The 17,815-nt window shown below is 47.1% G+C and overlaps 1 protein-coding gene across 1 annotated transcript in view; it reads left to right on the forward strand.

Annotated features, from left to right (window-relative positions):
- The window catches only part of LOC137537226 (uncharacterized), a 136,089-nt gene that overhangs the window by 65,155 nt on the left and 53,119 nt on the right, over positions 1-17,815 (forward strand). Inside the window, 3 exon segments of the mRNA XM_068259324.1 lie at positions 8,587-8,710; positions 10,834-10,931; positions 11,044-12,667. Of these exon segments, the coding sequence (XP_068115425.1) occupies positions 8,587-8,710; positions 10,834-10,931; positions 11,044-12,667 (1,846 nt within the window).

A 17,815-nucleotide genomic window follows, 5' to 3' on the forward strand; every position in this document is an offset into this window, starting at 1 on the left:
TCACAGGAATGGTAACAGTGGGAGGTAGATGTGAGGAGAGAAGGCCAGCTGGAGAGGAGGCAGAGGGAGGACAGGACTGCAGCACGCTGTGAGTATAGTGCACAGGTAGCTATAAACCAATAGGAAAAGAAGCTGCACCTCCCCACATATCGCTGTGCTGTGTGTAGAATGGTACAGGAGACAGGAACGCCACTCCTAGTGACCATGTACCTCCGTTCATGTATTCAAGTGATCACAATCACGACTCCGCCCACTTACAAATTGGTCGTGATCACGGATAAAAAAGGATATCCGACTCCGATGTGATTTCGAGCCGGATAAGCGCATGTAATCACGAATCACGACTTATAATCACAAATTGCCTTTAATTTGCCTTTAAACCCTGTTTGACATAAAATGTTGCATGATGCATCATGTTTATTATTATTATTATTATTAAAAATAACAATTATGTATGTGGGAGAGTGTATAATATATATATATATATATATATATATATATATATATATATATATATATATATAAATTTTTTTATTTTTTTATTTTTTTTTAATAGAGATCAAACATATTTTTTGAAGAGATAGAGATCAAATATATGTATATATGTCAGTAATCCGTGTAAGCTTTACTTCATCTTCTTCACTATCTTCTTCCTCAGCATCTTTTTCTTATTCTTCCTCTTCTTCATCTTCACCAGGTTCTACTTTACCTTCTTCTTCTCTACCGTCTTTTCTTGTTTACCATCTTCTTCTTCTTCACCATCGTCTTCTCCTTTTCTTTTTCTTCTTCTACATCAGGTTCTACTTAACCTTCTTCTTCTCCTCTGTCTTTTATTCTTCACCATCTTCTTCTTCTTCATCACCAGGTTCTACTTCACCTTCTTCTTCACTGTCTTTTCTTCACCTTCTTATTTTTCATCATCATCTTCTTCTTCACCATCTTCTTTGTCTTCTTTACCATCTTTTTCTTTTTGTTACTCAGTTTTGCGTATCCAATTTTTTTTTTTTTTTTGCATCATGCATGTTACATTGGCATGAGTAGCAGGCTGATTATCTGGTATCAGAGAAGGCCATGGAACCTGGCAGCGGTACCACAGCACTAATTCCAAGAAATTATTATAAAAGCAAAATTGGCCATGGCACCTAGCGGTGGTACCACAACTGTACATAAACACAAAGAAACCAGCAGGAGGTTCCAGACGGCGGTCGTGAAGCTCACATTGTGTCCAATACACAACTGGGACAGCATATTTTTCAACCCAGACACCTCAGAATTTTTTTTACAACAATACATATCTATTTTAGTGGCATAATAGCTAGTGGCGCATGGCTGCAGCACCTTATTCTGTGGACCCTGCGGTGGGAACACAGAGAGCAGGAGGTAAAAGCAGCAGCAGGAGGAGGACTAATGTGTGGCAGCATAATAGGCCATGGCACCTAGTGGTGATACCACGGCTGTAAATAAGCACAGGAAGTTACAGACAGTGGTCGTGAAGCCCACATTGTGTCCAAAATACAACTGGGACAGCACGGTTTTCAACCCAGACCCCTAAAAAAAGTTTTCTTTACAACAATATATAGCTATTTTAGTGGCATAATAGCTGGTAGTGCATGGCAGCAGCACCTTATTCTGTGGACCCTGGTGGTAAGAACACAGAGAGAAGGGGGTAAAAGAAGGAGGAGGAGGGCTAATGTGTGGCAGCAGGCAGCATAATAGGCCATGGCACCTAGAGGTGGTACCATGGCTGTAAGTAAAACAGAGAAAACAGCAGGAGGTTCCAGACAGTGGTTGTGAATCCACATTCTATCCAATACACAATTGGGACAGCACAATTTTCATTCCTCAAGATCTCCAGTCTCTTGACCCAGTACTCCATGAGGTCCACGGGGGCCTCCGTGTCAAGCCCTCTGAAGGACCCCATGTAGTCTGCCACTATGCGGGTCAGACGCTGGTACTGACTAGAGAAGGATGCAGCTGCTGATGGCACCTCCTCTCTAGGCAGTTCTAACTTGTAGAGTTGCCAAGTCAGACTCAGCAGGTCTACTGGGCGCCTGCTGATGCTGCTGGCCGCAGGCACTGGCTGCTGTGTTGGCTGGACGGGGTCAGTGGGGGTGGAAGGCTGGGGGAAGGCTTCCTCCAGTCTGCGAACAAGGGCCGCCTGCAACTCCCTTGTTCGTTGCTCTGGGTCTCAACACTGCATGAATTGATCCAGCTTGCCCTTCAGTCATGGGTCCAATTGGTGATCCAGATGTCTTCCCTCTGCCACATCTGGATCACACCTGGGGTCTCTGTGCAGACAGAACAGCATGTGCGTAGCCATGGAGAAGAGGTGCAAAACAGCAGCCACATCATCGTCGTTGCCCCCCCCCCCCTCCCCTAGATGGCATACCTGTCCTCCTTTTGTGCCCGCTGAGCCTCGTCCTGCCCTCTCCACCCTCACACCACTGCAGCTGTGCTCTGCTGTTCCCCCTCAACAGCAAGGTCAGGGACCTCCAACTCATCCTCCACCAACTGCAAGTCCTCCTCCTCCTCCTGAGAGGTAGACTGTGCCTGCTGATCCAGCTGGGTCAGGGCTGCCTCTCCCTCTTACAGCAGATTAAACACTGCCCTGTCCAGTAGGCAAACCATGGGCACCCATTCGCAGAGGGATGCCCATTCCCAGCTCACCAGGCACACCTGCCACATCTGCCCTCAATCTGCATTTGAGATGACCTGGATGTGTGTGGTGCCAGAGACATTTGCCTCAACGATGTACTGAGTGAAAGCCCTCCTGTGCTGGCACAACTTCTTCAACATTGCCAGGGTGAAGTTCCACCCTGCTGCACAACCAGGTTCAGGACATGCACCACCAGGAACCTATGCACCACCATGTTCAGGACGGGGGCCAAACAGGAGATGTGGGTGAAGTCTCCCCTGCCCTGACCCCGCGGGGTAGCACCACCCATTGGGCTGCTGCTGCTGCTGTGCTAGATGCTGCTGCTCACGATGCCTCACCACCAAGCTGACCCAGTGAGCCATGAAGGGCAGGTAGCAGTTTGTCCTAAACCAGCTGCTCCAAGAGTCCATGGTGACATGGACCCGCTCGCCCACTGCGTGATCCAGCGAACGGGCCATGTTTGCCACCACAAGCTGGTGCAGTGCTGGGAACACTGTGTGGGAGAAGTATTGGCGGCTGGGGATTCGTCACTCTGGGATCCCATACTGCAGGAGTGCACACATGTAACTAGCCTCCTGCAAAAGGGAGTATGGCAGGAGCTGGGAGCACATGGCCTGGGCGAGAAACCTGTTCAGCATCTGGATGTGCCAGTGGCCAGGAGGCAGTGCCTTGGTCACACCCGGAAAGGTGTCGCTGAGCAGGGTCTGATGCTTGCCTGCATGGGAAGCAGAGGAGGGAGCAGTGGAGGGAGCAGAGGAGGCCACTGACTGGCTGCCCTCACCAGTCTCAATGTCGGTGGTGGGAGGTCTGAAGGGAGCAATGCGTTTACGCACGCCTGCTGCTGCTGCTGAATGAGCAGTAGGGCGCAATGCTGCTGCTGAAGAACGCACATATCCACCAGCTCCCTTCAGGCTCTTGAACTCTTCAAACTGAGTCCGGTGCTGACTCTTCAAGTGTGCTTGGAGGCTGGAGGTACCCATCCTGGAAGGATTATGACCTCTGCTCAGAGGGATTTTACAAAACTCTCATCCAGGGTGGAAACATGGAAGTACTCCAAGACTGGGGATGTGAACACCCCCTAGGGCTGGAAGCACTGCCTGCTGTCTCCCACTGGTTTGGGGTTGCTTGGTGGTGGTGGTGGCTGAAGTAGTGGGTACAGCACCCACTGCTGGCCCTGCCCCTGGTCACCATGCTGCACCTCTCTGCCACAGCCTCCTCCTCCGAGCTGACTTGGGGGGAGAACTGTGCTAGTGGCTCATAGGGAAAGTCCAACACCTCATTATCCTCCTCCTAAAACTCCTCTTCCCCAACCACCTCTTCAGCCCCAACATCCCCTGGCTCATGCTTCTCCACTCTCAAACCCTCCTGGCCGTGAGGCCTCAGCATCTTCTGTACAACAGCCCATAAGGTGCCCTCGGACGCTGGACTGAAGAGGAGGCTTTCATCCAGTGAGAGCTGGCTGGGCGCTAGGGTCGACGTGACCTCAAGCAGGGGGGCGTCTGCTGCTGCTCACAGGAGTGCTGGTGGTCAAACTGGATGTCTGCGTCGAACTGGTGGCCTGCTGCTCCGCCATCAGCTCCATGACAGACTCTAATCAAGTATTCAACTTGTTGAATACTGCATAGAGGGTGTCATGCCTCTTTTCAGCTGTCGCACTCCCCTTAAAGACAGTAGGTTTGATCCATTAGTGAGTGCGAGACAATACTTCCAATGTGATCCACGACAGACTCTGCTTGCCTCTCCTGAATGGCCCGTCGACCCTGGCCAAAAATGGGCACAAAGCACTGTGCATCTGCAACGCACCTGTCTGCTCCCTCCCCCAGATCTGAGCTCCCCGTGGCTGGCGGCGGACCAGCCACAGACCTGCCAGTGGCTCTCTCCTCTCCCCACGTGCTGGGTGTCCCTGGAGTCAGAAGGTCAGCCAGGGCAGAATGAATGGGAGTCAGATTCCACAGGAGGCAGATAAGGATGGAGCACACTTCTGGGGTCAGGCTGCTGCTCGGAACTGTCTGGCAGTGCAGGGACTCAGAGCTGTGAGAAGTATACTCTTTATGGCATTCTACTGAGTGATAATGACATTGTCAGTCACCCTCCAGTTGTTTAAAACATATTCATTTCTTCTCTGGTGCTTATGTGGGTGCAGCAGAAAACACATCCACTAAATGTTGCCAGCAGTCGGATTATTTGTTGCAGCAATGCCCCCCTGGTACTGATGTACACAACCCTGATACTTATATACAAGTTAGATTTAGCAGAGGGGAGAAGCGATAGTGCGAGCCTCTGGGAAAGGCAGCTACTGATACCTTTCTCTGTTTAGCTTCTGAAGGTATTTACAGTGGCTGCAGTGCTTTGCTGTCTGTTTAGGACTGTTTCACACCAGAGGCAGCAGTGACTGGAAAATGGATGAAAAGTGGCTTTGGTTTTAAACAGCCATTATTGTAGTTGTACTTTAACCCCCCCTCCCCTAAATGTTACTGTCTTCTGAGGAGCCCCTCTGTAAGCTGTCTGACTGAGACCTGTCATGGGCTCCTGCTCCTGCACATGCATAGCCCTGCCCGTGGATCTTGTCGATCGCCCTACCATGGCCGGGAGCATTCCGTGCATGCACAGTTGCACGTTTTATGAATTGTGCAAGCACAGAATGCTCCTGGCCACAGGAGCATGATCAGGGAGACACGCTGCCCAGGCCATGCATACGCACTGTGACAGGGCTCAGTCAACCAGCTTGTGGAAGGACACAGCAGCAGAACGCATTGGGAGCACAGCGAGGTACCTGAAGGACTACAGGGTGCTGGAAGAAGCCCCAGGTAGGTAAAACTGAACTTTAAAGAGGATCTGTCACAAAAATCTTAAAATATAAAACACATACAAATAAGAAGTACATTTCTTCCAGAGTAAAATGAGCCATAAATGACTTCTCTCCTATGTTGCTGTCACTTATTGTAAGTAGCAGAAATCTGACATTACCAACAGGTTTTGGACTAGCCCATCTTCTCATAGGGGGGGTTCTTAGAGTTTTCTTTATTTTTAAAAGCACTTAGTGAATGGCAGTTGCTCCGTCCAACTGCCAAAATAGTGTACAGCGAGCAGGGAGGCTGGCCAGCATCTTTGTATAAATCTTTATCAGGGAATGTCTTTATCGAGAATAAAGGCCATGCTAAGAATCCCCTATGGAGGGATGGACTAACCCAAAACCTGTTGGCAATGTCAGATTTCGACTACTTACTGTAAGTGACAGCAACATACGAGAGAAGTCATTTATGGCTCATTTTACTCTGGAAGAAATGTACTTCTTATCTGTATATACAGACTAACCAGCAAGCTCATGGTGACCCAGAACTCATTGGAGTGTGTGAGGGGCTACAATGGTCCTAAAAGCCCCCTTACTAAAATACTAAGTAAACAAGAGTTTGCTTTCTTAAAACAGAAACAATTTTCAATAATTGAGGTTTGAGTGAGCTTGAGATGCCTCCCAGTGCATCACTGCTGAATATATGCAAATTAACCATTGTAATTTGCATAATTTGCATATATTCCGCAGTGATGCACTGGGAGACATCTCAAGCTCACTCCAACCTGAATTATCGCAAATTCTTTCTGTTTTAAGAAAGCAAACTCTTGTTTCCTTATCTGTATGTGTTTTAAATTTTAAGATTTTCGTGACAGTTCCCCTTTAAGTCAGTTAGGATTTCCGTTAAGAGCTTCCTGGAGCCTAATGCTAAAGTCCGCCCTAAATGTCAACCCCTTCCGTCTGTGAATGAGCGCACCTGCAGGGTGCTGCTAGTGCACAGCAGAAAAAGATATGTATGAGCGGCTCTGTGATACGCTGTCTTGCGGCTGTGCAGTGCGGCCACGCTCGTACATGAATGAAAAAATGGCCACGCAAACTTCATCAACAAGCCCTTGTCAAATAGGCTCAGAGTCCCAGTGCTGAATCAGTGGAGGGAAGAGGACAGGAGAAGCCTCAGGATTATTCAGTCTTTTCTCTACTAAGGTATCTTCCTCAGGAGGGGGCCCAGACAGACTTCTCTGCTTAGGGCCCTGCTTGGACTTAACTGAGCTCTGATGGGTGGTGACAATTGGACAAATGTAAATGTGTTTTTTCTTTGTTTTTATGAACAAATACACAAATATAGTAATGAACTGAGTAGCTCAATGCACTACATGTACACGGAACGGTCAGTGACAGTGAACTACTAATCTACTACAACAAGTAAAAATAAGTAACAAAGTCTAGTCCGTCACTAACTAAACTAAACTGACTCTGGTAATGAACAGAACACTAGTGACACAAGAAAAGAGAGTGACAGTGACCATTGAGTGACACTAAGACTGTCTGACTGTCACACACTCACACAACAGACAGCAGCTGCAGAATCACAGTAAGACTGAGAGACCGATGCTACTGACTGTATGCTAGTCTAAGTCTAACACTAAACTAACGCAGTAACTGATAAATAATCAAGAACTAATCCCTAACCTACCTACAGGCTACTAGGTTACCTAGCAGGCCTGGCCTGCACAGATCTCAGGTAAGCTAGCCTAGCACTGTATACAGTATATACACTACACTGACTAACACACTCAAATCACTATCTAACTATACAGCAATACAATAAATGTGTTGAAAATGTGTTAAATATGCAAAACGCTGGGTTTACAACAGTAAAGCACTTCCTCAGACCGACAATAGCACTGGAGATGCTCTCAGTACCACAGAGTCACAAGCAAGGAGGAGATACTCAAGATAACCACTGCCTTATATAGAGGACGGGAGGGCAGAAGCTCCCCTCCTCTGATTGGTTGCTAGGGCCTTGACTGGGGGCCCTCTGATTGGCCCAACGATGTCATATGACGTCATTTCCCTGGTTACCGTGATCACGAGTCAGGTCACGAGTGCAATCACAAGGGCATTTGTGACCGGCATTTGTGATCAAGAGCTGAACACTGGTTCCAATTATGACCTCGTGATCGGCAAAAAAGCTCGTGTTCACCCGTGATCTCGAGCTTGTGATGAGCACCACTGCTAGCGACCATATGAAGCAAATTTGTCCACACTCCATTGCATTAAAAATCCATAAATTTGTTTGATCATCATTAACAGGTACAGTAGTGGTACATGGCAGCATAAGAGCTGGCATGTTTTTGACCCTCCTGGGTCATTAGTCACAGCTACGAATAAGGATCCAGGAGGGTCAGCTCTTGTGCTGCCATGTACCGCTGTTGCCCCTGATAAGTATGATCAAACAAAGATATGGATTTTTAATACATTGAAGGAGTGCGGAAAACTTTGCTTCATATGGTAGCTATAAACCTGCTTATTATGCTTTCCTGCAATACTCTGCATGGCCCCACCACCCACAAGTGACAGCAATGGGGAGTGCTGGGGGGGATCCTGTATTGGTAGTTTCACCACTGACAGCCGTATAACCTAGATTATCCTCCCCTTGTTATCTATCCAAAGGCAGCAGCATCCTGTACAGATCACATGACCACATCACTGAGGATGGACGAGGACCAGAGTCACATGACTGAGAGGATATTCAACCTCACCCTGGAGATCATCTGTCTGCTGACTGGAGAGGTGAGGAGGATTCTGGGAGGTCACATGACATCACTATTATCTCTATTCATCAAACATACATCTGACTGGAGTGATGAGGAGGATTCTGGGAGGTCATGTGATATTATTGTTGATCTCTCTATACAGAGTTATTCTTCGGTGAAGTCTGGTGATCATGTGACCATCACGGTGCCCCCACCTCACTCCCTGATATCTGAGGGACACAACAAGCAGAAGATTCTGGAAATCACCAGGAAGATGATGGAGCTGCTGACAGGAGAGGTGAGCGGTACTGGGAATTATGGGACATTATTCAGTAACAGCAAGGGGTGTGTCTGGGCGGTGACTGTATCATTGCATGTGTCAGGTTCCTATGAGATGTCAGGAAGTCACCGTCTATTTCTCCATGGAGGAGTGGCAGTATATAGAAGGACACCAGGACCTCTACAAGGACGTTATGATGGAGAATCAGCCGCCCCTCACATCACCGGGTAAGAGGAGATTCTTTATTTCTTGTACTGGAGGAAGCAGTGCATGGGGTCCTCCTAGATCCTCTCATCTGATAAACACAAATAGACAATGACCTCAATTCACTAAGGGCTGATTAGCAAAAAAAAGAGCTTAGTAAAATACCACATTCTGTATTGTAGACTTTTTTTTCCAAGTGCACCAAGATTGTCACACATGCAGTAATAGGTAATTTACTGAGAAATGTTGCTTCAATTCACTAAGACCTGCTCGGTAATGCAGAAGTGCTGTAATATGTACTAACACAGGTGCCAAGCAGAGTAAAACAATGTTCTAAAAATGATAAAAAGAGGGAAGTCGAGGTGGACTTACCTCCCTCTGGTAGTGGACATATACACAAATGCAGAGTCAAAAATATACAATTTATTCACAGCTCCATAAAATCGCAACACATTTCGCGGTCAACAGTCCCGCTTCATCAGGCAGTACAGGAGCATATAAAACTGGTTCAGGTCCATAAAGCGTGTGAGCGCCTCTGACAGAGGTGTGGAGGCGTTCTTTCCCCATTTTCCTATCTACAGAGAGCGACTTTTATACCTGAGTGGGGTCAGGTACTAATACTCCCCACCTGCCTGTCAAGTGGTTACCTGATGGTAACCCACCTTTGTGAGTATAAGAACCTTTGACATTACATTATATATTGAGCTTACCAGACAATATTGCACTATTGGGCTCTTGGTGTCCTCTGTTTTGTTTTTATTGGTAATGCAGAAGTCATACAGTTGTGGAGGAGGTCTCTGCAGCAAGCTGAGGTTCTCTCCTACAAGTGTCTGCATAACCCATTCCTGTGTGACAGCTTACTAGAGAGTAAAGGGCTTCCTGCATCCCTTTAGATGTGTATGCATGCCACTAAAGGGCCTCTTCTGTGTACCAGTATATAGATCTGCATGGCTAAAGGGATACAGGGCAGCCTCTGTAAATGTCTCCTGCTGTTCTATTTTGTTTATCTTTCTGATAACCCACCCGGTAGTGCATCTGATCAAATTAGGTGAGTAGCAGGACCAGGTGGCTCTTCCTATTGGCTTTCTCCCTTGTCTGTCAATTTGACCACATGCTGATTTCTGCCCACCAACAAAACTTTATGTTGATGGCTTCTGATCCCTGCCGGCATGTTTTTTTATATATTTGTATGTTTAAAAATAAATATTGCTATTTTTCATCTTTTTTTTTTAATACCCGGAACTCCCTCCCCCTACCAGCCAATCACAGTGATTGGCTGTCATAGGCATCAGCCTATAACAGCCGATTGCTTCTGTGTCTTCCAGGGGGACAGCTGTGTTACATGACTGTCCCCAATACAGCACTGCCGTAGATCGCAGCGCTGTACAATGTAAATAGACAGCAACTTTGCCATCTAACAGTCACCTAGTGGCGATCACAGCTGGGACACTGATGGCGGAGCGTAGCTCCGTCATTCAGGCGGAGATGTGCACGCATTGGCGCACGCGATCTCCTACAAAACCCCGACCCCTGGACTTTACGCCAATTGGCATGGCGTGGTCAGCTAGGGGTTAAATACTGCACATTTCATTTGTTTTACCGAATGCTGTAATTTTATTCGAAATTTACTGGTCCCGGAGAGCCACCTCATAAATATCATGCCACTATATAAGGAGCCAGCAACTATATACTATAATCCTACCTCTAACAAAAATGACTATGATTGCTGTCTCATGCACGTACATAAAGAGGAAGAAGAAGAGACGAATGTGAGGAGTGATCAGAGGACCTAATTGACCCGCGTAGTGCAGCATTTTTTGCATAGGCCGAGGCTGGGCGATCATGCTGCACTGAATTGCGGGTCTGGTCCCTTATTTAAGAAAGCTAGCGCTCCTGGCCGGGTAGTGTTTTTAAATGTGTTTGGTTTTAAATGTGTTGTGACCTAAGTTATGTAGCCAAGGCAATTAATAAACAAATTTATATACGTGCATGATGCTGTAATTTTAGTGAAATTTTTTATGTATTTACTGCAGAAGCCGGTAATTTACCTCGCTAGTCTGTAATTTTTACTTTTCAATGTGGTTAATTCAGCCCATAGTATTCAGTGTTCAGTGTTTCCTACAGTCATTGTGTGTGTTTCCTACAGATGGATCCAGTAACAGAAACCCACCAGAGAGGTGTACAGGTCCTCTTTATTCCTGGGGTTGTCTACAGGAAGATCCCCCCACCCCCCAATATTATCAGGTAGGTGGAACTGAGTGTCATTAGAGACCCCAAACTATGTGACATTGTTTCCTGTTGTCTCTGCTGTTATCTGTGCTCACATTATAAAGTGCTTCTTATTTTGTGTGATTAGGGTGGAGAACTGGTACATGTAAGTGTTGTGGTTAAAGAGGAAGAAGAAGAGACGTATGTGAGGAGTGATCAGCAGTCTATGGAGGAGGGTGACATGATGAGTACATATAAAGAGGAAGAAGAAGAGACATATGTGAGGAGTGATCAGCAGTCTACGGAGGAGGGTGACATGATGAGGACAAGTAAAGAGGAAGAAGATACATATGTGAGGGGTGTTCAGCAGTCTATGGAGGAGGGTGACATGATGAGGACATATAAAGAGGAAGAAGAAGAGACCTATGTGAGGAGTGATCAGCAGTCTATGGAGGAGGGGGACATGATGGGGAAAAATAAAGAGGAAGAAGAGGCGTATGTGAGGAGTGATCAGCAGTCTATGGAGGAGGGTGACATGATGAGGACAAGTAAAGAGGAAGAAGAGACGTATGTGAGGAGTGATCAGCAGTCTATGGAGGAGGGAGACATGATGGGGACACATAAAGAGGAAGAAGAAGATACCTATGTGAGGAGTGATCAGCAGTCTCTGGAGGAGGGTGACATGATGGGGACACATAAAGTGGAAGAAGAGGAGACAAATGTGAGCAGTGATCAGCAGTGTATGGAGGAGGGTGACATGATGGGGACACATAAAGAGGAAGAAGAAGAGGAGACGTATGTGAGGAGTGACCAGCAGTCTCTGGAGGAGGGTGACATGATGAGGACAAGTAAAGAGGAAGAAGAGACGTATGTGAGGAGTGATCAGCAGTCTATGGAGGAGGGGGACATGATGGGGAAAAATAAAGAGGAAGAAGAGGCGTATGTGAGGAGTGATCAGCAGTCTATGGAGGAGAGTGACATGATGAGGACATATAAAGAGGAAGAAGAAGAGACCTATGTGAGGAGTGATCAGCAGTCTATGGAGGAGGGAGACATGATGGGGACACATAAAGAGGAAGAAGAAGATACCTATGTGAGGAGTGATCAGCAGTCTCTGGAGGAGGGTGACATGATGGGGACACATAAAGTGGAAGAAGAGGAGACAAATGTGAGCAGTGATCAGCAGTGTATGGAGGAGGGTGACATGATGGGGACACATAAAGAGGAAGAAGAAGAGGAGACGTATGTGAGGAGTGACCAGCAGTCTCTGGAGGAGGGTGACATGATGAGGACAAGTAAAGAGGAAGAAGAGACGTATGTGAGGAGTGATCAGCAGTCTCTGGAGGAGGATGACAAGATGGGGACAAGTAAAGAGGAAGAAGAAGAGACGTATGTGAGGAGTGATCAGCAGTCTCTGGAGGAGGGGGACGTGATGGGGACACATAAAGAGGAAGAAGAAGAGACATATGTGAGGAGTGATCAGCAGTCTCTGGAGGAAGGTGACATGATGGGGACAAGTAAAGAGGAAGAAGAGACGTATGTGAGACGTAATCTGCAGACTATGGAGGAGGGTGACATGATGAGGACAAGTAAAGAGGAAGAAGAGACATATGTGAGGAGTGATCAGCAGTCTATGGAGGAGGGGGACATGATGGGGACAAGTAAAGAGGAAGAAGAAGAGACGTATGTGAGGAGTGATCAGCAGTCTATGGAGGAGGGGGACGTGATGAGAGCATCTAAGGAGGAAGACATTATTGGAGAGATGAACACAGGTAAGTGATAAACATTAGATATTCAATAGCCTTATTAAACTGACTAACAGATATGTCCCTGCTGGGCACAGTATAGATCATCTTCCTCTCAGTATGTGTGGTAATCCCACAATTTCATGAATCTACCCCTTTTTTTTTTAAATAAAATTATTTTTATTTGCTTTTAGTCAAATACAAAACATGCACAGATGCAGCTCTCTCCACACGCAGGAGAGGAGGCATCCGTAGATAAAGAAAAATAACACAACAATCTAACCAAAGGTGTGGGACAAGCCTGTCCCAACAAAAGAAGACCATCACCCCCCTCAACCAGCCAACACTACTACCCCCCCCCCCCTCCCTCCCAGACTGCACCATAGAAACATTGGGTATAAAATGCAGAGTTAACATACAGATTGTACATACAGTACGATCAATTGGGTTCGGATTTATCAATCCAAGGCTTCCATACATTTTTGCAGCAATCCTTTAGCAATGTATGTGACTCTATAAAGAGGTAGAGAATTATTGACTGGGCATTTCCATTGCTGAATGGATGGTGGATCTGGTGATTTCCAATTCAGGACAATAGCTTTGCGGTAGTAAAAAAGAGCAAGACCAAGTATTGTTCATTGGGCTCTCCTAAACACAAATGGAATCAGGCTCTGCTTCAAATTGACCCAAAAAGCTTTATTCAAAAATAGAAAGCACTCTATTGTCACTAACGTGTCACTTTAAAATCATAAAATCACTCATAAGAAGATGGAAACTTTCACAGCCGGCTGGGCTCACACAAATAGCACACTGCAATCACGCCATTCACACATGGGATCCCATCACTTTATTTATTTATTTATTGTATTTATAAAGCGCCAACATATTACGCAGCGCTGGACAATAAATAGGGATACATACAATATTTAGGGGTGACATACAGCAAAATGACAATACCTGAATACAAGAAAGACCAGATCACGCAGCACAGTATGAATACAAGGTAATGCTTAGTCAGTCACTGGATGGAGCATGGAGATTAGGCAAGTTAGGTTCAATAAGATGCATAGCATGGGTGCACAGTAATGGAGGTGCATGATCAGGTTGGACACAAAAGGAGGAGGACCCTGCCCAAAGGCTTACAATCTAAAGGGAGAGGTAGGGACACGAGAGGTAGGAGACCAGAGTTCAGCTGTGGGTTTAGAGCACTTGTGAGGAGTAGTAGGCCAGAGTGAAAAGGTGAGTTTTGAGGGCTTTCTTGAAGATGTTGAAGGAGGGGGCTGCCCTAATGGGTGAAGGTAGGGCGTTCCATAGTGTTGGAGCAGCTCTTGAGAAGTCCTGGAGGCGTGCATGGGACTGGGTGATGCGGGGGGCGGTTAGGCGAAGTTCATTGGAAGAGCGGAGTGAGCGGCTAGGTGTGTACCTCTGAGTAAGATCGGAAATGTAGGTTGGACAGGTTTTGTGGACAGATTTGTAGGTCAGACACAGTATCTTGAATCTGATTCTGGACTGGATAGGAAGCCAGTGGAGGGATTCAAGGAGGGGATCCGCCATGGTGGAGCGATGGGAGCAGTGGATAATTCTGGCTGCCGCATTCATGATGGACTGCAGTGGGGCTATTCGGGTCATAGGGAGACCAGACAGCAGGGCATTGCAGTAGTCAAGGCGGGAAATTATGAGGGCATGGATGAGGAGTTTGGTGGTGGCAGAGGTCAGGAAAGGGCGAATCTTACAGATGTTACGAAGGTGGAAGTTGCAGGACTTAGTGAGGTTTTGGATGTGGGAAGTGAAGGAGAGTGCGGAGTCCAGGGTGACACCCAGACAGCGGGCTTGAGAGGTAGGGCGAATGGTAGTGTGGTTAACAGTGACATGCACATCTGGGAGGTTCGTGGATGGCCGGGGTGGGAAGATCATAAATTCAGTTTTGTCTAGATTTAGTTTCAGGAACTTAGCGGACATCCAGGAGGAGATGGCTGATAGGCAGGAGGAGACCTTGTCCATGGTAGTGGTGGATATGTCAGGGGTGTGGATGCAGATCTGGGTGTCATCTGCATACAGATGATAGTTAAAACCCATGGAGGAGATAACCTTGCCAATGGAGGATGTGTATAGGGTGAACAGTAGGGGGCCAAGGACCGAACCTTGGGGGACTCCCACCGAGAGGTGGTTGGGGGTGGATGAGGACTCATTGAAGGCGGTCGTGAAGGAGCGGTTGGAGAGGTAGGATGAAAGCCAGGACAGGGCAAGATCGTGAATGCCCATGGACTGGAGGGACTGGAGGAGTAGGGGATGATCTACTGTGTCAAAAGCATCAATATGCTGCTATAATCATAGATAGGTAACTGCCAAAGGTACTGTGAGGGAGAGCAAAGTCCTCAACCAGATGTATTCCACATACTCAGATCCTGTATGTACTATAGGGCATAGAGCAATAAGCTGGTACAGCTGGTCACAGTTCCACAGATTATCCAATACTTGCACAGTGTTGTGACTATAATATTGTGTAACAATCACAGGATGTTGCTTCACTGAGGCTCTCACCACTCAGGAGGTAAATCCATGGCTGTTAGACATCCTGCTGCTGGTATGGAGGTGTGCTGCTACTGTATGTTCCAGAGACTTTTGTCATACAGCTACTTGCTTCAGTAATCAGCCGCAATATGGGAATCCCTCAAGTGTCTTTGTGGAAACAGGCGAGGACGTGTGCACACGTGTAGCTGTTATGACTAGCATTATCCACACTGCCCTTCTTGCATGTATCCTTCCCATGCGCGTAACAATAGGGGATGCAGCCCATGCGCCCACGGGGGGGCCCGGGCCCTCCCCTAGGGCCCGCTCGTGGCCGATTTGGGGGGCTGGAGGGGTCGCACCATGAGGGGAAAGCTATGGCCACACTCGGCGGGGAGAGGGGAAGGTCCTCCCCCTCTCTCACCTTGGGCTTTCGCCTCTGTGCTCCCCTCCAGCTTCTAGCTATAGAAATGCAGCGAGCGGAGCGGCAGGCAAACACATCTTCGGTGCGTTCCAGCGCGGACACTTCTCGCTCTAGTGACTGACGCGACTTCCTGTATAAAACATGAAGTCGCTTCAGTCACTAGAGCGAGAAGAGTCCGGATGCACGGAAGGTATGTTTGCCTGCCGCTGCCGCTGCTCCGCTCGCTGCATTTCTATAGCTAGAAGCTGGAGGGGAGCACAGAGGGGAAAGCCCGAGGTGAAGGAGGGGGAGGACCCCCTCCCCGCCGAGTGTGGCCATAGCTTTCCCCTCATGGTGCTACCCCTCCAGCCCCCCAAAACAGCCACGAGCGGGCCCTAGGGGGAGGGGGGGCGGAGGGGAGGGGGGCCCTCTCACATTTTCTGCAGGGGGGCCCGGGGGCTCTTAATTACGCCCCTGATCCTTCCATATGGTCAGCCGGCGCCAGGCTCCGTCGTAGGCTTAGGCAGGGCCTGTGGACCGTCGGTGCATGGAGTGAGGACGCCTTCACCATGCGTATCGATCATGTGATCAGTAGGCGGTGGTTTCTGAGTCCATCTTTATAGTGTATCAAACTGGTGCGACGTGTCTCCATCTTGTGGAAGACTTGTGTGCAGTCAAAAGTCCATAGTTCATGTGTTCATAAGGTCGCATTATTCCATCGCCATCTTGTGGATATTTCACTAACTGCAGTTGAACTTACATTCTTTAGAAATCAATGTTCATTTATGGCACTTCTACTGCAGCATTATTTAGATTGCGCTTCTTTCAAGCACATAATCAGTATAGCTATTACTCCAAAAGACACAATTGCTGCTTGGCCCATAGAATTTATTTTATTCTGATATTAATGGGGCAGTTCATTACTTTCTAAATCTACTGGACTTACACCCTTACAGTCACACATTCTTAGGGCTTCAGACATACCTAGCTTAGATTCAACACTAGATTCAATACTTCTATCATATTCAGTTCTCATATTAAACAAAAAATGGGTACTGCTGTATACTACTTGAAACCGGAGGAATCAACTCAAGGCTCTATGATAGTACTATTGCACATCAAGTTAGCATGCCATGTAAATGTTTAAATCAATTATAGAAAAGGGGCAAAACTGAACTCAGTAATAAAACCACTGTCAGAGTCCCAGGTGCAGGCAGGCATAGGCCGGGGCGCACGCCGCCCCCATTGATTTGCCCCTGATCTAGCGGTAATAATCCCTGAAAAAACTGAAACAATTGTACTGCAAAATAAATTCAAGCAGCTCTACAATGAATTGGATTCTCAACAGGGGCATTCCACCAACCTCTCGCAGGAAAAAGTGTACAGCTGCAATACCGATTTCATGTGGTATGGACGTGTGTAGTCCTTCAACATCGATACCTACTAATATATCAGTATCTTGTACCTCAAAACCATCAATTCATTTTATTACATCTCCTGTATCTTTAGCATAGGAGGGGAGTTCAGCCACAAGTCCCTTCAAACATTTGTCAAGGAAGATTGAACAATGTTCCAGCGGCCCCCCTACAGCTGACACAATGGGCTCGATTCACAAAGCGGTGCTAATCCAGTTAGAGACTTTAGACGTGATAACCATTGCACCACGCTGGTGAAAAGCCAGTTTAGGTGTGACAAGTTTAGATAAGTTTAGATCGCGCGCAAAGTCCCGCACGCAAAGAAGTGCCATTAAACTCTATGCAAAGTGCACCAGACTTTGCTAGCGCTAAAATTTTGATCAGCTGTGCACTGCGGTGCTAACCCAGTTTGTGCTATACTTATCATGCCTAAACTTATCACACCTAAACTTATCATGCCTAAACTTTGTGAATCAAGCCCAATAGGTCTTCCCGGAGGTAGAGTGTCATTTTTTTTTATGAATCTTGGGGGTTAAGTATAATACTGGAACAGCATAATGTTCTATGTTCATATATGCATACTCCTCTGCATTAATTGCTCCTGTTAGAACCCCCTCATCTAGCATCTCATTCAATTTAGTCACAATAATGTCTGGAAAGGGATTGCTTTTGAGTTTAAGATAGACATTTTCATCCTGTAGCTGTCTCCTTGCTTTACTCACATACCTTTCCTCATCCCACAGGACAACATTCCCCCCCTTATCGCTGGACTTCAATACAAAACCCTCAGCAAAGCGCAAATCAAACAATGCCTCTCGCTCAAATTTGGGGGATGTTGTCCCATGAGGG

This window comes from Hyperolius riggenbachi, chromosome 10, assembly GCF_040937935.1.
Source record: "Hyperolius riggenbachi isolate aHypRig1 chromosome 10, aHypRig1.pri, whole genome shotgun sequence".
Classification (NCBI taxonomy): Eukaryota; Metazoa; Chordata; class Amphibia; order Anura; family Hyperoliidae; genus Hyperolius; species Hyperolius riggenbachi.